The 23,257-nt window shown below is 49.7% G+C and overlaps 2 protein-coding genes across 3 annotated transcripts in view; one reads left to right on the top strand and one right to left on the bottom strand.

Moving 5' to 3' along the window:
- Window positions 1-17,353, bottom strand: part of lmf1 (lipase maturation factor 1) — a 29,351-nt gene extending 11,998 nt beyond the window's left edge. Inside the window, exons 1-4 of one of the 2 annotated variants that reach the window (XM_072711954.1) lie at window positions 17,093-17,353; window positions 16,077-16,386; window positions 14,191-14,201; window positions 5,967-6,115 (exon numbers count right to left, since the gene is read on the bottom strand). In XM_072711954.1, the coding sequence (XP_072568055.1) occupies window positions 5,967-6,115; window positions 14,191-14,201; window positions 16,077-16,386; window positions 17,093-17,312 (690 nt within the window). In that variant the 5' untranslated portion in view covers window positions 17,313-17,353. The remainder of the gene's footprint in view (window positions 1-5,966; window positions 6,116-14,190; window positions 14,202-16,076; window positions 16,387-17,092) is intronic. The other variant, XM_023844451.2, reaches the window with a different exon arrangement.
- A 1,697-nt stretch (window positions 17,354-19,050) lies between these two features.
- On the top strand, window positions 19,051-22,966 carry LOC111860613 (transcription factor Sox-8-like). The gene is made up of 3 exons (XM_023844458.2): window positions 19,051-19,710; window positions 20,278-20,525; window positions 20,635-22,966. The coding sequence occupies exons 1-3, from the start codon at window positions 19,292-19,294 to the stop codon at window positions 21,378-21,380; spliced, it is 1,413 nt and encodes a 470-aa protein (XP_023700226.2). The 5' UTR covers window positions 19,051-19,291; the 3' UTR covers window positions 21,381-22,966.
- Window positions 22,967-23,257: the final 291 nt, after the last annotated feature.

Genomic DNA, 23,257 nt, shown 5'->3' with positions numbered 1-23,257 from the left:
TACCGTACTTGTGGTCTTAGCGAACTTGCCTCCCAAGTACGAACTTGGGGCGCAATGAATCATGGGATTGGGATCATTTGGCGAGGAACCGATGGATCCTTGATATTTGGGGCGGGGCAAGAACGACATCTGGGGATTTTTACTTTCCTCCGTACTTCTGTTCTTGAGTATTGGAACTGATCTTCAACAATGGAAGGTGGTGTAAAAAGGGTACGCGGGAACACAAGTACGGTTGCTGGTTCAAATCCCAGACTCGGCAGAATGATTTCACCATTGGGTCTTTGAGCAAGACCCTTGACCTCCAACTGCTCCAGGGACTGGCTGACCGAGCCAGGAATTGGGGAAAAAGCACCATAACATCACCCAGGGCAACATCTCCCCCAGAAATCTCCACCCAACCATGACCAGCTGGGGCGTTTCTCAATTGTTAACCCATACTAAGCAGTACTGAAGTATTCCTCAAACTTTTGGGATTCCATTGCCATCTTCTGTGTGAGAAACCAAGACGACATGTTCAGCACTTCGCCACACCAGGAACCTTGGGCCAGTATATTCTGGGGTCACACCCTGGTTCCCTCTTCACACAGTCCAGGGACTCTTAAGGGGTTTTCAGACTGGAAAAAACAGCAGGTTGCGCTCAATGCACTGCGCTCGCTGCAGGGCGCAGTGCAAAAAGTAGGCGTGGTTTTCAAAACGCAGTGCTGTCATTTCGTTGTTGTCCCGGCTCGCGGTCATTCATGACGGTGTATATTTCGCATGTTAAAGGATGGCAAGCTAGTGTCATATAGCTCTGGGAACTCGGACACGAACGATACTTTCTCCTCCATTCTGATGTCTGTGCCCGATTCGGTGACTTGCTTGTATTGGTCGCCGCAACAATGCGTCACAGCATGCAGCGATCAAAGCTCAACAAAGTTCAAGTTTGACCACGAGGTGGACATAAGCTCCCTGAGAGATGCGTGAGACCATTCCTGTGCTGCACGGCACTGCAATTGCAGTGCAAAGCCATTCTCACGCTGCAGAATCCATAGAAAATAATGCCCGGTTCGGTCTGAAAGCCGCTTTACACTTCTCTGCATGGCACTGTTTATGAAATGTCCTCCTTGGAACTGTTTTAAGAGTACCGTAATAAGTTCACACGTCCAATGGCTGCTCACCGCATTAGCGGAGAATTATCAGGTGCCAAGGCACAGCGAGAGAGGCCTAATTAACGAAGTAATTGTAATTACGGGTGACCAAGGATACACACTGTTTCTCAGTAACTCTGTGTCCAAATTTCATTTAAGACGACGACCTCATTCTCCAAATAATATGGTCTTTGTGGAATGGTATGCCGCGTGCTCCAGGACTTACACAACTGGCCATTTTACTGATAGGTCATGCGTTTGCATCCTAGATAATGCCCCATAGATTAAGTCTAGGTGTTTGCAGTTAGAAAAAGAATCTGTAAAATATAGTTTCCCCTTGACATTTGCAAAGGATAGAGGTGGAAGATCTCTGTGAATGTGAAAATTTGCAAATGGTACCTGGGCTCTTTATTAAAAATGCAAAATTAACAGCACTGACGTTTCAAACGGGTGGCGAACTCAAGCCAAGATGCAGAGATCCCAGGTTTTAAGGGGCTAAGGGCTTAGCTGAGGGGCCCAGTGCTGAAATCACTCTGGGATTTCAACCGGCAATCTTCTGTTCGGATGCAACTAGGTTGATAATAATGGCAGTGAAAGCAAACCCTGCAGTCAGAATCCTGATGAAGGACCCTAAAAATCCACACAGAAATCTGCACTCACAGAGCTCAGCCAACAAACGGATTCAACCACACGCTGAGACTCGGAGGAGAATGGAAATCAAATGCAGTCGTTCTGTAAGGGGTCACTGTTCCTCCTTTTGGAAACACTCAGCGCTTCTGGTGAAATTCTGTGATCTAATGATTCCCCATTTATTGTCTGCTGAAGGCCTTTGATCGACCAGCCAAGGGGCGAACAGGCAAGAGTCGGGGTGGGGGGGGGTAGGGAGAAACTGGGGACAAGCACACCGTCCTGTCACTTCCTGGTAAAGTAGAGGGTCAAGGGAAAGCTGTGTCTTGAAAAGAGAAAGTTCCAGAAAACAAGGCAGAGCTGCAGGGGAGCACGCAGAAGCGGGGAGGGGGACTGGGGAATGCGTGTGGGGGGGTGGGAGTGGGAGGACGGGGTCAAGGTTCAGGGGTTGGGGTTCAGGGCACCAGACTGCCCCCCCCCTTCCCCTCCATCCCCCGGCAACAGTGCATATAGAGCCCCTTTCTTCAGACCATTCCGCAGCAAATGCGATTGAAGCAAATTAGCGCAATTATGCACAGAGATGCGCGTAAATGGGGGGGGGGGGGGGGGGAGGGGGGATTCTGCTGACGGGAAAAACAAAGGCGGCAGATGGGAGGACATTCCTGCATTTAGCACGTTAGGGATAATCGAATGACAAGGCCTGGAATGCCGATTTTCCTCCTTCAAAAATGTAACTCCCCACTAATGTGAGGATGCCCCCCACCCCCACACTTCACCCCCACTGATCATTCTTACTGACTGCAACAAACACACCACCACTAACACCGGGACTTTTAGTTTTTATTTAATTTCAGTCACAGTTTTGTGGGATTCGAACCCACACCATGCCGGCCTTCAAGGTCAGGAGCCTGCTGAATGCAGACACGTCGGCAAAGTGCTTCCAGAATGCAGAAAAAAATGCACCTCTGACCACAACAGAGCTGAGTGCTGCTTGTCAGGGGTAATAACCTGCCGCCATACAGAGGCGACAGGCATTTCAAAGCAGATTCTCATTTTCTTTTGGAAGTTTCAGAAAGTCTCGAAAGCTGAGCCAAGTTCAACGTAAGTCCTAGGAACAGAACAGTGTGGCTCGCTGACAAGACGACCCCCAAGAGGGCAAAAGATAGGGCCCCCTAGAAGGTAGCGGGGACAGGACCCGGTGAGGACCGCTAGGCCGCTCCAGAAGGCCCGACACGAGGGGCCTGAGGCGTGAAGAGCAGCCAAGCGGCCCAGATGACGTATCGCTGTTCTGTATCCGCCCTGTAGGTGGCACATCGGCGCCAGACCTCCAGCTACATCCAAAGCGTGCTGCTCAGTTGACAGGCAGCCTCGCCTTCCTCCTCCTCAGCCCCACCAGGCTGGAGCGCGGGGACTGCCAAAGGGGGGGCACTGTGGGGGAGCTGCCTGACCTTTACCCTGACGAAGCACCGGGAGACCTGAATCACATCCTGCACAGGAAGTGTTCTGTTTGGGAGTAAGCGGAGTAAAAGGGCAGGGATCCTAGAGCAAGTCAGTGAGGAACCGCTATGCATATACACATACACATACACACACACACACAGACAAATACACACAGACAGACAGACAAATACACACACACACACACACACACACATACACACACAGACACACTCTCTCTGTTTCCATTTACAAACTGTCCCATATGTACTGACTAGACCAGTTTCCTTATACCAGTACAAGTCACCCTGATTCAAAGCAGGTTTTGGGTTCATATACTCGAGTTGGGGTGGGGTGGGGGGTTACATTAACACCATGCTGGACATGCATGGCTGTCGGGATGCCAACTCTGGGCAAACCAGCAGCGGGGACCAGCAGAGCAGGCGGGCCACATAACACGCTTACAATGTGCTTACTACACACTTACTATGTGTTTACTACACGCTTATCATGCAATACCGCCATCTTCATACCACACTGCAGTTACTAACCCCCTCCCCCCACCGCAGAGGAAGCCCCTGATCTTCTTGAAAGATTTACACCGGTTTGGGGGGGGGGGGGGGCACGATGGCTGGACAATAAAGCCCTTTTGCAGCCCAGCTCCGGGACCATTAGCCCACCAGCCATGAGCCCCCTAGTCAGGCCCTCAGGAAATCGTTAGCATGGCCAGGCTATGCTCAACACTCGGGGCCCTGCCCAGCGCAGACCGCACCATCGCCATGGAGAGTTGTCACGGCTACCCTCTATGACATCAGCAGCCAATTAATTCAGTCATAACCAAGTCATAAGCTGGGCTTAATTCTTGCACGTGTTAGCCAGAGATAAAGATCATTCCTTCATGATTATTATTACTCTTCTGGTACTCGGCGCTGGCACCCAAGGCTCCAGGTTCCCCCTCAAGGCCGTGTCGTGCACCAGGACCTGCTGGGAGGTGACGCCAGCGAGCAGCTTCACTCAATCCGACGCCGCTTTAATTATTTATGAAAAATAAAGCCGTTTTAATCGCACCCTTAATTGGATTTTCCCAAACTAGCGAGCAGTGACACCAGCACAGCGAGGTGAGCCTCGACCGCACGAAACCGCCTCTGGTGTCACATGGCATCTGCGGGACCGTGACTCACGTCCGAGAGGACAGGGAGTCCCGTCCCGGCCGCATCTCGGGGACACGCCCCGGCAGAATCAGGGAATGTGATTCACGCCAACGTGCCGGATACAGTTACCCAAATCTCCACTAAGAGGGTTAAACTGCAGCAGCCGTAAGATGGGAGGGAGTCAGACGAAATGTGTGAGGTCTCACATTTTCAGCACCCCGTGCATCTCACTAGCGGGGTGGGGGGGGGGGGGTTATTAACGGTATAAACGGAAACAGAGGCGGCAGCGAGAGGCCGGGCCTGATGTCCGGCCGTCTGAAATCTGTTTGGGACCCCCCAACTGAAGCTGTCCCAGAGCGCTGAATAGGTGCTGGGGGGGGGGGATTCATGGCTCTGCTTTCCTTTTGGGAAAGGAAAGTGGGATAAAGCTAGAGGCCCCCCCACGAAAAAGCAGGGTGGTGTTTCAGGAACGGCCCGGCGGCCCAGCGGCTCTCGTTGTGTGGTCGCAGGCTTTCACAGTGCTGCGCCCTTCCTGAACACACCCCACCCACACATGCAGCGCCCCCTGGAGGCTCCTAACAACAGGTGCAGGAGCCTACCCTCTGAGCCATGAATGACCAAGAGTGACGAGGCAGGGGGAACTATGGGTCACCGGGGGGGGCAGTTTCACTGATTTCACTGATTTATTTGACTTTATTTTCTTCTATTTTATTTATCTGGGGACCATCATCACTAGATGACCCCCTGGCGTCTCGATCACTTCGAGAAGCTTACGTCACTACTAGCCCACCCCCCCCCCCCTACACGGATGTGATCTCCAGCTGGGGGGGGGGTCAGCTCGCAGCAAATAAACAAAACCTACAGCACAGATCCTCATCCACAGACGCAGCTGCAAGACGGGGGGGGGGCTCGCCAAGGACGCCGGCCAGGTGACGTCACCCGTCACCAGGGGGGCAGGGGCACAGAGCAAGGGAAACCATAACGGCAACACCTACTGGTGCCTGACGGAAGAGGCTCATTGGGGGGGGGGCCGACACAGGCGGGTTGGAAAGTTCACTAAAGTTAGGGCCATGCGAGGCTTCATCAGATCATAAGGGCGCAATAAGGCCCCTCCCGCAATAAGGCCCCTCCCCCAATAAGGCCCCTCCCCCAATGGCCGACTGCCCACAAGCACTTCACACTGCCACGGCGAGATGTGATGCGGAGCAGGATTAATACGATGGCAGCGCAATGGCAGTAAAAAGGGATCCTCTTGCAATTTAAGGCCCATTCATTCGCACCTTTTTTATACAGAATAAAAAAGCTGTAATTACCTCAGGTCCAGGGATACTGTCTGATGCAACCCCCCCCCCCCCCCTTTTTTAGACAGACTCTTAATTTGACAGTGTTCCCTGGCACCGGCTGCTCCCGTCCTCGCCACACACACCCAGTGCCCCGGGGTCCGCGCCAGCCTAACTGCAAACACACTCTGGTGATCGCGATGGCGGCGAGCCTTAATTTCGGCAGACGGGGGTCTGGGCTGCCCTGCTGCCGTAGGAGCCATGAAGGTGCAGACACAAACACACACAGACACGGGGCACTCTGCTCCCCCTGGAGGCCGGGAGGTGCGGCGCGGCTCACGTACAGCCCCCAGCATGATGCGCACGATGAGCCAGCGGAAGGTCCAGATGCAGAGGCGGGAGGGCGGGCAGTGGGGGGGCACTGGCTGCAGGCTCCACACAGGACACAGGAAGATAGCCAGGAAGCCCGTCTCCAGCAGCTGGCTCTCCCAACCTGGGGAAGACAGGGCAGGACAGGATGGCACAGGGAGATGGGGTTACGGCCTGCAGGGGGCGACAGCGAGGCCTCAACCTCCATCGGCTGTAGTGGAGATGGAGGACATCACCTGTAAGCCCCAAACAGTTAATCCTGTAAACATAACCCACACAGGCCTGAATTACAGCGGACAGCCGCCGATTTACATGGTAACCTGGTAACCCAGTAAAAAAGGGCTTAAAACTAACACAGAGGCCAAGAGCTCAAAGAATCAGTAAAGGAGCTTGATTTCGGGGTCAGTGACAGGCAAAAACACACAGACAGACAGACACACACACACATAGACTCATACACAGACACACAAACACAGACAGACAGACAAACAAACACAGACACACACAGACAGACAGACACACACACACATAGACTCATACACAGACACACAAACACAGACAGACAGACAAACAAACACAGACACACACACAGACTCATACACAGACACAAGGCACAGCACCACTGGAGAGGCCCTGGGTACATGCATCACATGCACACGTATGATTGTGTACACGCCCATGAACAGTTTCAGCCAAAATGGACTTGATGCAAATCTGGGGTTTGCATGGCGCTTTGCATGCTGGTCATGCTGCCTGAGCGTGTCTGAGGTGAGGTCATAGCGGCCTGTTGGGGTTGGGGGGGGGGGGATGGGCTGGCGGTTTGAATAACCAAATGAGGCCCATTCCCACCCTGATCCAGACAGTCTGTAATGTTGCTGTCCTAGTTCGTGTGGGGACAGCGGTCATATCTTTGTGGGGACTCTCCATTCATTTCTAACCCTAATCCCAACTATGACGACCTTAACCCCTAACCAGCCCTAACCTTAACCATAAGTAACCAAACAAAATACTTTTGGCATTGGTTTTTTTATTGCAGTCACAAATTTTTATAAAATTGAGTTGGTAACACTTTACTTCATTATAACGCATTATAGATACCTTTATAAGGCATTATAATGCATTCATAAAGTACTATGAATACGGCTATAACTACACTGCCCGTCCAAAAAAAAAAAGTCGCCATTTGAATTTTTAGTTGGGCCGATTATGGTGCACATTTGTCATGGCATTGTCTCCACAAGCTTATGCAACATCTCATCCTTTATTTTCATCCAGATTAGCATTCATTTCTCACCAAGATCCTGTATTGACAAGTGAGTTGAACCTCCGTAAAGACTCCTTCAGCACATCCCAGAGACCTTCAGTGAGGTTAAGGTCACAACTCTGTGGTGACCAAGTCACGCGTGAAAATGGCTCCTCATGCTCCCTGAAACACTCTGACAATTTGAGCCCATTGAATCTTGGCATCATCGTCCTGGAATATGCCCATGCCAACAGGGAAGGAAAAATCCATTGATGATGGATGGAGGTGTAACCTGGCCATTCAGTAGATTCAGGTTCTCAGCTGACTTCACTTTATTGCTGCATAACGTTGCAGGACTGTAATAATGATCTAGTCATTGGCTTTTAAGTATTTGCTGATATAAATTCAAATGGCGACTTTTTTTTTGGACGGGCAGTGTATTTATAAAAAGGCATCATAATGCATTATGATAAGTGTTACCACTGAGTGTTCTCTTTTAGAGTAAAAAATGTAAAAGTCACAGATGGTCCCCACAACGTGATAATTACATGATCAGACACACACACACGTCAAATTCTAAACCGCTTCTATCCAGAGACAGTAAGGCAGGTTTGAGCTCGACGTGGGATCAGGACTGACAGTGGGGCAGGGGGGGCTGGCAAATCCCGTGAGGCGGCCCTGCTGATGTACCTTAGAGTGTCACACACAGGGACAAACAGCCCATGGTAAATACAGGAAAGTTTAGAAGTTTAAGAGGACTGAACCGTCTGCTGACATAGATCCTCCCCCCCCCCCCCCCCCCCCCCAGGGTAAGCCATGCCTCCCCCAGGCCCCCAAAGCTCTCACGCAAACATAATTACATGGGCCAGATAAGGGATTTTCATATGGAAACATCAGTGCTCTGTGCTGGCAGACAATACCACCCCCCACCCCCCCGCACACTCTTACGTAACTCGGCATCCAGCGGTGCCAGTCCATGAGTCCTGTAACTACAGTGCTGCACCCACCCAGGACATTAATGCCCCAGTGGAATCCCCTGCCCCCATACTGGAAACCAGCCACAGCCATCCGAGCGTCAAAAGAGGGTATCGCTTTGGTCACTGAGACCAAAAGGGACCCAGCCGAATCCTGAAGGTGACACTAGGGCTGTGACAGTGACAGCTTACAGGTTAGTGTGACCTGAGCTTCACAGCTCATTCATGCACCTGCCTTAAGAATCCCTACCAGCAGGGGGCCTGGCGGTTGAGGAGTTGGTTTCTGTAAAATACAGCGCCGCCAGTTCAGTAAACATCTGCTGATTGATAATAAAACCGCTGTGAGGTGCTTGGATTCTTGGTCTTTGTGCTGATCCTAAGGGGGAGGGGGGTGAAACACTAGGGCCTTTGAGCGCACTGGGTGTCGGGGGGGTGTACAGACATGTCTCCGCCACCCCTACCAGCATCTTGCTCCCTCCAACGCGGCAGCGGTAATGACTGGGAGACACAGCAGTGCCCCCTTTCTGCTCCCACAAAGCCGCCAGCAACCTGTGATCCTTGGGTCGGGCAAAACGCACTCGTCCCCAGTCCAACATGAGTCTGCGAGCGGTGTGAATGCTAGGGTGAGGCGGCACTGCTGAGGGAAAGGCGGCCTCACTCCCGATCGGCCCGGAGACGAGAAGCTGGACATTCAAACTCCTTTAGCCCCCTTTCAAAGCCAGTCTCACACCCGATCGGCCCGGAGACGAGAAGCTGGACATTCACACACCTTTAGCCCCCTTTCAAAGCCGGTCTCACTCTCGAACGGGCCGGAGACGAGATGCTGGACATTCACACACCTTTCGCCCCCTTTCAAAGCCCGCCAGACCCAGGGGGGCTTAAGCGGGAAAGGAGGTAAAGTGGAAATCCACTGACGACAGTGTGTCAACAATTTTGGATAAAACTCTTCTAATATCTGCAGTGCTGCTATTACATATTATTAATACCATATACTTAACACCATATAAGTTATTATTCATATGACCCCAGCCAAAATAAGAGGTTGAAAGGTGAATAATCATTATTATTATTCGTTTTCAGTGCCACTTGTCCCGGTCACACAAATACAGGGAAATCATGCTGCTGACTCTGGGATTTGAACCAGCGACCTTCTGATAACGCATAAAGATTGCTAACCCAATGAGCCACTGTTGGCACCATCAACATCATCATCCTTACATTCACTTAAAGCTCCCTTCAGGAACACAGAAATCCCACCGCTCTTTAGAACTAAAGAAATGCCATCGAACCCCGACCGGTGGGTCCGGATCCACACACAAGCTGGCGTCAACACGTGCATCTTGGCTGGGTCAGAGGTGGCATCCGCATGCGCCGGCGCGTGTGGAACCGTGTGGGGCCTTCTGGAACGTTCTGAAGGGCCGTGTTGTTGATCCACCTGCTGTCCCGTCTCTTCAGCTGGGTCGGTGGGGGGGGGGGGGCAATCGGCAGCTGTTCCCCACCACAAAGCCCCTCTTTATGGTGCAGATCAGCCGGGCACACACAAGTGTGGCACAGGGAGAGAGGGAGAGACACGGGGATGGGGGGAGGGGCAGAAGTGATATGGGGGAGTGCGACAGAATTGGGGGAAATCGGGGGGGGGGGGGGGGCAGACATAGAAAAGGTGGACGGATAGAGCCTAGAGCCTCCCAGCTGACCCACTGGAGCACTTTTCTCCCCTGTTTAGTGGGTGCGACTGGGGGTCACGCACCCTGCCCAGCGGTACCCCCCCTGGGACCCAGACTGGCAGCCAATCAGATGTTGATCTTGAACCTGCAGCCTCTAGAGCAAAAAACTGTAGAAAAAGTGCAGAAGTGGTGCACTGTCTACACACCTCATAATTAGTGTAAGTGCTTTTCTTAAGGGTACAAAAGCTGGGACCCCCATCCTTCGACATGAACCAGAGCCAATTCGAAACAATTTCCTGAAACCTGCTCGCTCACCTCCAGGCTCTCCCCCCTCCAGTCCCGTTTTGGGTTTCATCGATTAAAAACGTTCCTTCTCGGTTTCAGAGCTGTCACCGGGAAAACAAAAAGAATGGGGAAAGATCTCAGGGCTCCATGTTTTGGGGGGAGGTGGGGGGGCTCCCGAGGGAGGGACGCTGTGTTCCGGAACGCTCTTCAGAAGAGCTTACGGTGCTTTCTCACGATGGGCCAGGGAAACTCCGCCTCAGGCACCCCGCGGGTGGCTAAACCACGGTAAGGACACTGGGGACGCCTTGAGTCTCGACTCGAGCCCCCAAGGGATTTGTGGTCACAGATGAAGCAAGAGCAGACGAGCACAGCCTGGCTCCCCTGGAGGGCGCACAAGTCAGGAAGCGGTTTCATCTCTCGCCATCAGAGGCGGTTTCATCTCCTCAAAGAGCCGGCGCCACAGAGACCAGGCTTCACAAAAACATGTCCAGGAAAATGCTAATATGCTAGCCCTCACAGGAGCCCTCCCCCCCCCCATACTGACACTGAGGCCGTAAAAGGAAACAGGAAGTTACCCCCGTGACCCTCCGCGACTCCCACCGACGCAGCTTCCTGCCCACCCCGCCACCATCCAAGGGATGTGTTCCAATCCAAAAAGTATGGGGGGGACCATCTGCAGCAGGAGCGGAGGTCAGGCCACCAGAGTGAGAGTGAGGGGGGGCTCACACAGCGGAGGTGTGACATAATGAGTCAGCTACGCTAACAGATACGATGGATACCAGGCAACCCAAAACAGACCATAACATACCGGAACAGGAGCAACTGCGAGGGCTAAAGACAGCTGTATCGTAACGGGAGCGACAGAGAGGGCTAAAGACCATAATGTAACAGAAGCGACAGAGAGGGCTAAAGACCATAATGTAACAGAAGCGACAGACAGTAACGTAACGGGAGCGACAGTGAGGGCTAAAGACGGCCGTAACGTAACGGGGGCGACAGAGAGGGCTAAAGATGGCCGTAACGTAACGGGAGCGACAGAGAGGGCTAAAGATGGCCGTAACGTAACGGGAGCGACAGAGAGGGTTAAAGACGGCCGTAACGTAACGGGAGCGACAGCGAGGGTTAAAGATGGCCGTAACGTAACGGGAGCGACAGCGAGGGCTAAAGACGGCCGTAACGTAACGGGAGCGACAGAGAGGGCTAAAGATGGCCGTAACGTAACAGAAGCGACAGAGAGGGTTAAAGACGGCCGTAACGTAACGGGAGCGACAGAGAGGGTTAAAGACGGCCGTAACGTAACGGGAGCGACAGAGAGGGTTAAAGACGGCCGTAACGTAACAGGAGCGACAGAGAGGGTTAAAGACGGCCGTAACGTAACGGGAGCGACAGAGAGGGCTAAAGACGGCCGTAACGTAACGGGAGCAACAGAGAGGGTTAAAGACGGGCATAACGTAACGGGAGCGACAGAGAGGGTTAAAGACGACCGTAACGTAACGGGAGCGACAGAGAGGGCTAAAGAAGGCCGTAACGTAACGGGAGCGACAGAGAGGGCTAAAGACGGGCATAAAGTAACGGGAGCGACAGAGAGGGTTAAAGACGACCGTAACGTAACGGGAGCGACAGAGATGGCTAAAGAAGGCCGTAACGTAACGGGAGCGACAGAGAGGGCTAAAGACGGCCATAACGTAACGGGAGCGACAGAGAGGGCTAAAGACGGCCGTAACGTAACGGGAGCGACAGAGAGGGTTAAAGACGGCCGTAACGTAACGGGGGCGACAGAGAGGGTTAAAGACGGCCATAACGTAACGGGAGCGACAGAGAGGGTTAAAGACGGCCGTAACGTAACGGGAGCGACAGAGAGGGTTAAAGACGGGCATAACGTAACGGGAGCGAAGGCTGATATGATTTGTCTGCAGTTGCACCCTCAGAGGTGACCCTCTGGGAACGGATGTTATACACAACATAAACTCAGTTAAATTATGTGGAACCAAACCCCCCCACCCCCCAAATTGCTTTCACAGAACAAAAAATCTAGAAGATACCATATCGCGTCCCAGCACCCATAGTGGATACCTTGCATGTTAGTTTTGAGGGTCTATTTGATGGGTTCACGGGGCATGATAGACTCATGCTTCTCCGGAGGGTGAGTGAGGCCGGCTGGGCCCCTGCCCCCCGCTGCTCGTTTAATGCGGTTTTCACTCACAGAGACTGTATGTGCGGTTCCTGCTGATGACATACGGAGATGATTGGTGGGAAGGGGGAGGTGGTGGAATTATGGGTAAAATCCACCACAGCTGTGGCTTGAGGTGATACCAAAGCATCGACACGGGGTCCATTTGTGTCAGGACGGGCGAGACCACTGCGAAGTGGTGTGGGGTGGTGCATTAAAAAATAAACAAAATAAAATCACACCACTAAACAGCGTCAAAGACTGACCACAGGCGCACACGGTACAGCGATACACAAAGATCCCCAGGGATAGAGCATGTCTATAGACTCATCACCGCGGGAAAAGTCCCCGATTCCAGTAAAGGACCCCCCCCACTCCCCACCGCCGGTCCCATGGTGTCCCACACCGTCTAATTCAGAGGCAAATGAGAAGCATGATTTATGGGAAGACGCCAAGATCAAAAAGTGGCAGACAGTTGGGAAGGTCAAATGCACCGCAAGAATCATCCGGAACATATGTGGGGGGGGAGGGAAAAGATGAAAAACATATCCGCGTGGAGGGGGGAGAGATCCTTACTGCCAATTCCCATGATGCGAGACATGACAGCACACACACACACACACACTAAAAGGGCCTGTGTGCTGCTCCCAGGCCACCACTGTCACATAATGAACTGCAGGTGGCGTGGCGGTGAAGGTGAGAGACTTGCATCCAGTATGTCGAAAGTTCACAGGGGCAGAAGGCATGTGTCAACACTACGGGAAGGGGCTTCAAAGCCCTGCAAAAGACAGTTACCCCCCCCCCCCCCCCGTAAGGATGAGTACTGATACAGTAACCAACAGCATAATGATCAAAGGTGACAGTGACATGGTGACCCCACTCAGTGCGGGTTTTAAGGGCCCGTTACGCTGGCAGGGGGCCAGGAAAGTGTACATCATCGCCCTGGATCGAAACATCAGCCAGGGGGAGAAACACAATCAGGCGATGAGCTTCGTCTCCCAGGAAACACTCAGGATGTCCGTCAGCTGAACAGCATGCGGACACGTCACACGGCCCGGCGGCGACCTTCCGGGGTGTCGCCCACCCTCCCCCGAACGCGGGGTGCCCCAGCTGCACGGCGAGCCGCCCCGCGCCACGCAAGGCTGAGGGGGGGCGCCAGACAGGAAGCGAACGCCGCCTGGAAGTACTTCAGCGTTAGCGGGTTAAAGAAATAAAATAAATAAGATGCATAAACAGCCTGGTCCCCAGTCCACAAACTCCACGGTTTACTGTAATTGTTTCCTTCAGGGCAAAACCACCCCCCCCCCCACCCCCACCGCGCTAATATCTTGTAATAAAGCCTCTAAGTGGACCAGTAAAGCTCTCATTAAGTTGTTTTTGCTAAATGTATTTTCTGGGGTGTGGGGTCAAAGGTCAGCAGGACGGCCTAATGCACAGCAGCTGCCGCAGGGCCCACGCCCTCCCCATTACAGTCCCGTGGTAGTTGGGGCCCAACCCGGCGGCCCCCGCATAGCGGATGCGGCATGTTCAGCCTGTGTGAAAATGGGGGGGGGGGGGGCGGAAATCGGCGGCAAGCCACGGCTGCGTCCCAAACACACATTTACCATGGGAAGGGACAAAGTCTTAGGTTTGGTATTGGGAGGGGGCATGCGTTAAAATGTTTGGGTTCCTGGTTATGGCTTCCATGCAACCCTGATCACCCGTGTGTGTGTGTGTGTGTGTGTGTGTGTGTATCTGCGTGAGTATATGTGCTGTATGTGCAGTGTTCTGGATTCACAGTGAGTACAGACACTCAAACTGCAACTGGATGCATGAGTAAATGTGCAAATATTATAATAATAATTATTTGAAAAGTTCACTTACCAAATGAATACCTGTAAAACAAAGGGAAGGAGAAAAAGATGAATGAGAGAAAAAGCACAGCTACTACACAAAGGGCAGGGGGGAGACACCTCACCCTATCTGCCCTCTTTAAACCTGAGCCTAAGCTCCACCCCCGTGAGAAGCAGGCCAGACCACAATCCAGTGTGGAGGCTGCCCTGCCAGTCGTCATGGTGACCCACACACCAAACAGGCGCAGACCCGGGCTTTTACATTATGTGTTAATTGGGAGGGGGGACTTGTTCATTACTACACCATTATACAAATAGTAGTTTGGGTAATTAAGGGTCTGGGCATTTGCCCCAGCACTCATTAAGCAGAAAAAACATTATGTGGGTTTTGTAATACAGACAACTGTGGGTTTAAATTCATTCAAATGTACCAGGGCCCCTTCGGGGACTCAAACCCACAACCCTTCACCTCTGTCGTTAAGCTATCTGTAAAACCTGCAAGAACCTGTCCCAGCGCCAAACTGACTTCTCCAGAAATCACCCCCCCACCACCACCACCACACAGACACACACACACCTCTATTAGAGTCAAAACCAGCTGTCATACAGCATCACCCACCCCCCCTAATTAAATACACACAGATATGATGAGTAAAGACCTCCCCCCGCTCCTAAAGACCACCCCACACAGAAGGCCAAGAGCCCGGGTAACCATTCCTCACATGTGACAGGAGTCTCCATAGGGACAGACCACAAGGCATGCACAGGACAGCCCCCCCCCCCCCCAACCCCTTCAGGCCTGCTTTTCAATCAGCCATCAACATGCAACTGAGATGACATCAAAGTCAACACCGGTAATCAAAAACAGGACCTAATTTCCATTCATATTTCCTTAAATGGCTTAAAACTCGAAACCCTGATTTTCTTAAAAAGCAGTATTCAGAGGGTATTTCTCTACAAAAGAATAATCTTTATATAACTACAAAAAAAGAGATGATGAATGAGAGCACTGTAAAGCTGAGAGCACTGTAAAGCTGAGAGCACTGTAAAGCTGGGCCGTGAGGGATTTCACTGGACACATTCCAAAGGCTTCTGCAAACTGCAGGACACTGCCAGCTAGTATTACCCATATAGCCTCCGAAAGTGCTCTGCTTTGTGATTTCTCACCAATTCTACTCCACGCACTCAAGATCTTTCATGACTGCATACAACCGCAGCTCTAGATCTCTAACTCTGACCACAAATGACACGAAGAACTGACCAAGTCCTTCACGGCACTCAGCCCGCTCCGCCAGACCAGTGCCTGACAGTTGAGTTTTCAGAGGACCAGTTGGATGCCAGTGGGAGTTGCAAGATTAGCCCCCGACTCCATGTAAAAGGGCAACTACTCTGAATCACCTTCATAAAGAACGTCCAGTTGTATCGGATGTGATGTAAATTTACAGGTCACATTAAATGCAATTAAGCGCATTCTCATGATTTAATCGGACTGATTTGTTTAACCATTGCTTAGGCTGAATTAGAGATTAAGAATGCAGTGTTTCTTATTCTAAGTGCAGCATCAGCCTTCGAGAGCTCAGTGCAGCAACATCATGTGTGAGGCAGTGTTTGGTAACACTTTACTGGAAGGAGCACAAGTTACTAACCATTATGAACAAACATGGGATTAGTACGCAACTAAAACGTTCTGGTTTCTGGTTAATTAATACATTAAGTAAGAGAGTACTGCTGCATTGTTTGTGGCCCCACAAGTAAAGAGTTACCTGGTGTGTTTTCTGTTTATGAACTGGCTCAGTCTGGAGTCACTCTGAAGTCAAGCTGGAGTCACATCGGAGTCACTCTGGACTCACTTGAGAGTCACTTCGTAAACCCATATTTTCAAGGTTGCCGCCATGTGTTTCAGCAGTCAACACTTACCAGAGCTGGCCCACGTTGACCAGCGAGTGGTACAGCACCCAAAGCAGTGCCATGAGCACCATGTTGGCCCGGCCTGCCAGCAGCACAAAGCCCGACAGTGCCAGGCCAGCCAGGGCGATGCTGTCCAGGTTGGCGTCCATGTCAGCCCAGTCCAGGAACCAGAGGATGGTGGGAGCATAGGCCAGGGCGGCTGCCCCGATCTTCCCGCCCACGTAATGCTTCACGCTCCTCAGGTACTCCTGGCATGGCATCAAGCCCCGGTCACCGATGAGCTGCTTGTTCTGGTTGTAAGCCACGCAAAACGCCACGACTGTGACACAGGGACACATAGGAACGTCGGTCAGTCGGATGGGAGGCCAACGACATCACAATCTCAGGGCTAAATGATGATAATAATGACATTAATTTACATAGGAATGCTTTAACTTCCACATATCCCATGAGACATAGGGTCAGACATTAATGCCAGCATATTTACAATCGTAGACAAATACGCAACAGCAAGTGGAGACTCATATTCAGAGTGGTGGCCACAAAAGGACACCCACAATTTAAAGACTATTCTCGTCCAACTATATAGTTAATATCTTAGTTTTTTCTCAGTCTGCAAAGAGCTGTAACAATTTATGGAGGTAAAACTGGTCAACCTCATATTACCGAGATGAAGGGTCTGTTTCGGGAATTGTATAAATGGTCACATGGGCCGAGAATATTTACCTTAAGAGTTAGGGGTCTTTAAAAGCACGCGCGCGCGTGTTAGTATCGTTCTTATATTGCTCTAGCTGTTATATAAATAAACCTATTTTGAAAAGGGTTCAAGTAGTCAAAAGAATGTACGTGACGGGCAAAGTTTAGCTACCAAAAAGGAAAGCTTGGATTTATATTCAACAGCACTGGATAGTGTCCAAGTTTTTTTAAGTGTATTATTCTATATCTATTGCATTTAGTAAAGAGCGAGAAGGGTAATTATTCTTCAATTGTTTCAGAGTGGGTTAAAGGTAACGCATCACACTCACAGTAAATAAACGCCACGGACCGAAGAATCACAATTCGCGTCAGCCAAAACGTCCCGGTCTGCAAAGTGACGTCACTTGTTTTATCACACTCTGCAGGTCCTTCATTGCCATCTCCATTATTCCGCTTTTCTGTTAGGTGTCCAGACTCATTCGGCGAAACGGTCCGTCTTTTCCTAAGCGCACTCCCAGGGCTGCCCAGCGCCTCTGTGGAAGCTGCCATGTCTCCTGGCGCGCATGCGCTGTTTAGGGGGCGTGTCTGCGCACAGGGCGCCTTGTCATTAGCTGCCTAAAGAGCGTCATCTCTCGGGGCACTGCGCCCCACGTCCCACCCAGCAGGAATAAAAAAGGCAGTAAAATGTATGACTGTATGCTTTAAGTTGCGATATTTACTATATTTACTATAATTCACTGTATACTTCAATTGTATGGGCTACTCAAATGTTTATTGTATTGATTTAGGCCTACAGAGAATATACTGCAAATGGTAGTAAACATTATTGCAAACTTACCTCCTAACTTTGCCGAACTCCTGGTAACAGAGGGGAACAAAATAAATGAGTTAGTGATTCAGTATCGGCACGACGTGGGATTCTAGAGGTGATGTCCGGCAATTTCAGTTTGCACTGTTTTACAATTGCAGTGTTACCCATTTGTTATGAAATCCAAGAAAACCTAGTCTTTCACATGATATCACGTCATAGTTCAGTGCGTTAGAGATTTTCGGCCCCAACAAAGCACATCATATTGGGCCCCCGACCCAGACCAATCTAATTATGTTTCAATTTTTTTCTTTCGGGGGCCGTTAGAATCATCATAACCCCCCCCCCCCCCCTTTAGAATCGCTGTGCTAGCAAAAGAATATGCTTTTCATCATCAGAACGTTTTGAATGGATTCACGTTATTAATTGTACTATATTTAATCAACTACTCACTTCGTAAACTATATAAAATTGTCAGAAATATCTATTTAAACACATTCATTCAACACATTCATTGTCATGCAGTGCATATAGACCGCAAGCCTAAAATGAATAAGATTGTTTACGAATTTAAACGCACAGTGACGTGACACGGTTTAGGACGGTTGCAAACATTTTGCATATGTTTAATATTAAAGCTATTTGAATAGCAAAGTACCAGCTCGCTCACTGCAGTTCAGGTAAGGTATACGGCGTACAGTTAGTTTCTGAAGGTGTCAACAGCTAAGAAGTCGGCCATTAAACTGAAAATACTATTTAAACAGCTGTAAACAAATTATATAATGAAAAACAGTTTAATGCTTCATGTAAAATGACATTTATTTAACATTTCGTTCCAACAAAATAAAGCTAGTTTTAGATTATAGAGCGCTACAGTAACAATTTCTATCTTCAGCGTCATGCATTTAGTTTACAAATTATATAAATATGTCCGCATGCTTATGGCTGACTCTTAAGCATTACGGCTTGTTTTTAAGGATCAGCAACACTTGTCGTATGGTGTATCCTGTATCCTTGGTTGAGAGAAGAGACCCTGAATCCGTGGGCTTTTCTTTGGCTGCCAGCTATAGTCCATACCCTCAGTCTATACCTACATATAGACACTGTATAAGGTCAAAAGTGATTTAAAACGCCTTGCATTGCTTCTCTTAATCGGAAATTGTTACAATGGGGTTCTATAATCATAAAATTAAATACAATGTGTTGGCTTGAAGATGATTTACTGTGGAAGCCATAATTCAACACGAAACCTTAAGCATATAGCAGAGGTTTCCAAAATAACCCCACGAAGCAGATGTATTTCATTGCATCCGATAAATACCAGCGGTATGTGCATCACTATATGACACCTAATTCTTTGTCACCTTGGGACATTTAGACTACTAAATGGGCCAATCAGAGACAGAAACTGTGATGCGATGTGACCAATCATAGGCAAGAAGGTGGAGCAGAGGGATGGAACTCCAACCAAAGTTCTCTCACAGCTAATCCAGTGAAACCCAGTGCGGGACCGAAGCCTCAAGTGGCGGCCGCTGGACCAGAAACAGGCGAAATAAGAAAAATACAATTTAACTGGATTGTACGACAGCAGCAAGCGTGAACGGCATTTCGATTTAATATGATTTCCTGTATCTAAAACGCATTTGGTTCTATTTGCATTGCATTTGATTTAGTCTCACAGTCAACTGAGTATATTCATTGTTTGGAAGCTTTTTCATCGATGTTACAAATGACGGAGGAGAACGACAAATCTCTTGCTGACCATCCATGCAGTCCTGCCGGGACCACAAGTTCCATGTCTCAAGGTGACTCCGATTCAGATTCCCCCCTGTCCCCAGCAGGATCCGACGGGCACGGCACTCAACTGGTGTCCGACTTGGGCAAGAAGATGGAAGGCGTGGAAGATGACCGCTTTCCAGCCTGCATCCGAGATGCCGTGTCGCAGGTCCTCAAGGGATACGACTGGTCGCTGGTCCAGATGCCAGCAAGGGGCAACGGATCGCTGAAGAACAAACCGCACGTCAAGAGACCGATGAACGCCTTCATGGTGTGGGCACAGGCTGCGCGCCGGAAATTAGCGGACCAATACCCCCATCTCCATAACGCAGAACTGAGCAAAACTTTGGGCAGACTGTGGCGGTAAGTCCGTTGGACCGGCATCAGTTTTTCATATCTGAAAATGACGCGTATCAAAAGATTTCTTCAGACTTCATTGATCATTATAAGTAGAACTGTATAACTCTGGAGATGCTGAAGTAATGGAACCTTATTTCCCAAGCGTGTTGTGATTTTTAAACAGCCTATTTTGGAAGCTTGTCACTTCACCAAACACTAATTTTCAGTATGTTGTTTGTTCACAATAATCTCTTTACAAATGGGTCCACGTTGACATGCGCTTTCATAGTGCTATCTTCGCATTTATTGGCAATCGCCTATTCATCGTTAAAATACCTTACCATGTCCGTAAACCTGTATTCGTCTGGCATGAAGGACATCGCTAATAACGTAGATTTATGTTCATACTTAAGCAGTTTATGCGATTCGAATTCGGCAAGTCATCGCGCAGATTCCTCACATATATCCCCTAAGGCATTAAAGCTCATCTTCATCACAGACGGATATTTTCCCCGTTTTCCCGTTGGCCTGCCTCGCTTTATTGACTTAAAATGATGTTAATGAAAATTATGTTTTAACAACCCCACGCAGCTTGCTGTCGGAGAGTGAGAAAAGACCCTTTGTGGATGAGGCGGAAAGGCTGAGGGTCCAGCATAAGAAAGATCACCCGGACTACAAGTACCAGCCACGCCGGCGGAAAAGCGTAAAGCCGGGCCAGAGCGATTCGGACTCCGGAGCTGAGCTCAACCATCACCCGGTGGGTCAGATTTACAAAGCTGAGCCCGGAATGGGCGGCTTGGCGGGCCTGGGAGACAGACACACCCACCAGGATCATGCAGGTGAGAGGCATGCTTTGTTGGTAAAATATCACATGAATGCACCATGGTAAGTGGACAATTAATACACTGTGCTTGTTTAAGTATTGAGATATTTCTTTTCATCACAAAGGTCAAGCTCATGGTCCACCGACCCCCCCCACCACCCCTAAAACAGATTTGCAGTACGCGGCGAAGCACGACCTCAAAGCCGAGGGCCGGCGCCTTCTGGACGGCGGTCGACAAAACATCGACTTCAGCAACGTGGACATCTCAGAGCTCAGCACCGAGGTCATCAGCAACATGGAGACCTTCGACGTCCACGAGTTCGATCAGTACCTACCCGTCAACGGTCATGCGCCACCTCCCCCCTCGGGTGCCCTGCCCCCCGACCAGGTTCATGGGCAAAGTCCATCTGGGGGCGGCTCCTACGGCGCGTCCTACGGTCAGCCCAACGGTTCGGCGTGGAGCCAAAAGGGCACCGCGCCCTCCTCGCCCTCCAGCGACGGCGATTCGGCTCAGCAGCGACCGCACATCAAAACGGAGCAGCTGAGTCCCAGTCACTACAACGACCGTACCCACGGCTCGCCGTCCCACTCCGACTACGGCTCCTACAGCGCTCCGGTTTGTGTATCATCATCATCATCATCTGCGGCCGCTTCATACTCCAGCTCCCCGTGTGACTACACGGACCTGCAGAGCCCCGGTTATTACAACCCGTATTCCGGGTACCCCTCCAGTATTTACCAGTACCCGTACTTCCATTCCTCTCGCCGGCCCTATGCGACCCCCATCCTAAACAGCCTGTCAATCCCTCCTTCTCACAGTCCCACCACCAATTGGGAGCAGCCGGTGTACACCACCCTTACGAGGCCGTGATCCGTCAGCCAAGAGCAGATTTCGGGGGCCATGTCCACCGGGACTCCGTTGTACTTCTGCACTAACCGAGGACGATAATTATATTCAACAGAACATACTTAAGTGCCTGCTGATTTTTATGGGTCTGTGAGAATCCGGTTGTCCCTTGAAGAAAACGCCCGTTTGATACATTTTCCTACTTATTTAATGGAATTTTCCGCTTTAAAAACGAAGACTGAATGCTTAACTCCTCTGCGAGAACACTCTGCATTTCATATGCATACATGTACAAACCCACACCCGAGAGCCCTCCGGGGGGGCTCCATTTGATTTGACAATACAGAACAATGCCGAAAACGCCGCTGTTCCAGTCCTGACTATGATTTCTGACTATCAGGACATATTCTGAAATACAGAGACAAATATCGTTATTTCCAAGTCACCCCAAAGCAGCCACGACCGCACCCCTTGACCAGTCTTACAGTTTCAGCAATTTGATGGACCCCGCCCAGTTTTACCGAAACTGTGGATGAGAGAAATGTAATCTAATTTCAGTTTAATTTTTGTTAATTAAATGCGTATTTATGTTTATGACACTTATGGTTTGTTAATTAAATGGTTACGTATCGTGTGTTTTGGTAAGAGGATTGTAATAAGAGAACCGAAATTGTATTAGAGTAAGAAGCAATTTTTTGCGGTACATGATCCTTTCTTTAAAAACTATTAAAAATGCAGACTAACGCCAGACTTCCAGCAAAATTAAATGCAAAAACAACCAAACCAAAATGGCTGAACGAAAAGCCATTGCATTCAACAGGTGCTTAACACCCTGCATTAATTTCAGAGATTAGTCACGATCTGTGGGTCAAGAGAAGCCGGTAAGGTGATACACAGCATTTTACGGATACGAGCCCTGCAGCTGGACCATGCGCAGAACTGGGCGGGAACATTTACAGACTTTGGAAGCCCACTGCGGATCCACGGACAAACTTATAAAAAGTGCGGACTTCATTAAAATCCCATAGGCTATTAAAGTTTTAAGACAATAAAAACTGGAATCCCTCGTGAAGATTTTATCGGGTTTGACTAACACGTCTATCTGCGTGCGTTTGTATTAATGTATCGCGCTACTGATTCTTTTGTATTCTTTTGTATGCGGTGCATATAACTTTATCATGTAACAAATTGTGCCTTTTCGATATTTGTTTTTTTTATACAGGGTTTACTTTTGTTATTCATATATTATGTGAACAGCATATGCATCGTGTAATATATTATTTCTAATATTCTGATAAAAGATGGAAAAGAAATCTCTGCAATCTTACATTTTAGAAAATCTCTGAAGCGGTCAGATACTGAATGCATTCCGTACCTAACGCAAACACTAAAACTGCTCTGGACCTTAATACGCATAACCGTTTGTCATTACTTAAACTTTCAAGAGAAGCATAATTCTTGTTTTTGATGTATTTACTTTCTCACAGTATAGTTGCAAATACGGCGGTTGTGGAGGTGTTTTTCATCTGTTTACTAGGAAAATTGCACAAAGCGCAGCTAACTTTTTTTTTTGCCAGTCCGCTTCTAAAAATAAAAAATGCATAAAACTATCCGTAATGAAGTCTGGCTTTTTGATAACTTCCACGTCTCATTGAGGCTAAATTAAATTAGGCTTTCGTGCGTAGCTGCAGGAAAGATTTTAGTGCGCATGATCCTGCGCTTAACGCCCATGTGGCTGCTTTTAACTACTGATACTTATCGCGCGCTGGCGTGTATAGTCATGGCATGTTGAATGAACACGTGCAATGTATAACACGTCTGTTTCCATATTATTTCCGATTAATTACTTGTATCTTTCTGGGTGAGGGCTGCGGTTGAATCCTTGGCAGATGCTTTCAAGC

The sequence above is a fragment of the Paramormyrops kingsleyae genome, chromosome 5 (assembly GCF_048594095.1).
Source record: "Paramormyrops kingsleyae isolate MSU_618 chromosome 5, PKINGS_0.4, whole genome shotgun sequence".
NCBI classification, from domain to species: domain Eukaryota; kingdom Metazoa; phylum Chordata; class Actinopteri; order Osteoglossiformes; family Mormyridae; genus Paramormyrops; species Paramormyrops kingsleyae.
This window is presented reverse-complemented; position numbering and strand designations above follow the sequence as displayed.

Bases quoted from the DNA above. Each gene is read 5' to 3' on its own strand.
- LOC111860613 (XM_023844458.2), top strand. From the start codon at position 19,292: ATGTTACAAATGACGGAGGAGAACGACAAATCTCTTGCTGACCATCCA. The intron at 19,711-20,277 runs GTAAGTCCGTTG...AACCCCACGCAG, and splicing joins ACTTTGGGCAGACTGTGGCG to CTTGCTGTCGGAGAGTGAGA. The intron at 20,526-20,634 runs GTGAGAGGCATG...TTCATCACAAAG, and splicing joins CACCCACCAGGATCATGCAG to GTCAAGCTCATGGTCCACCG.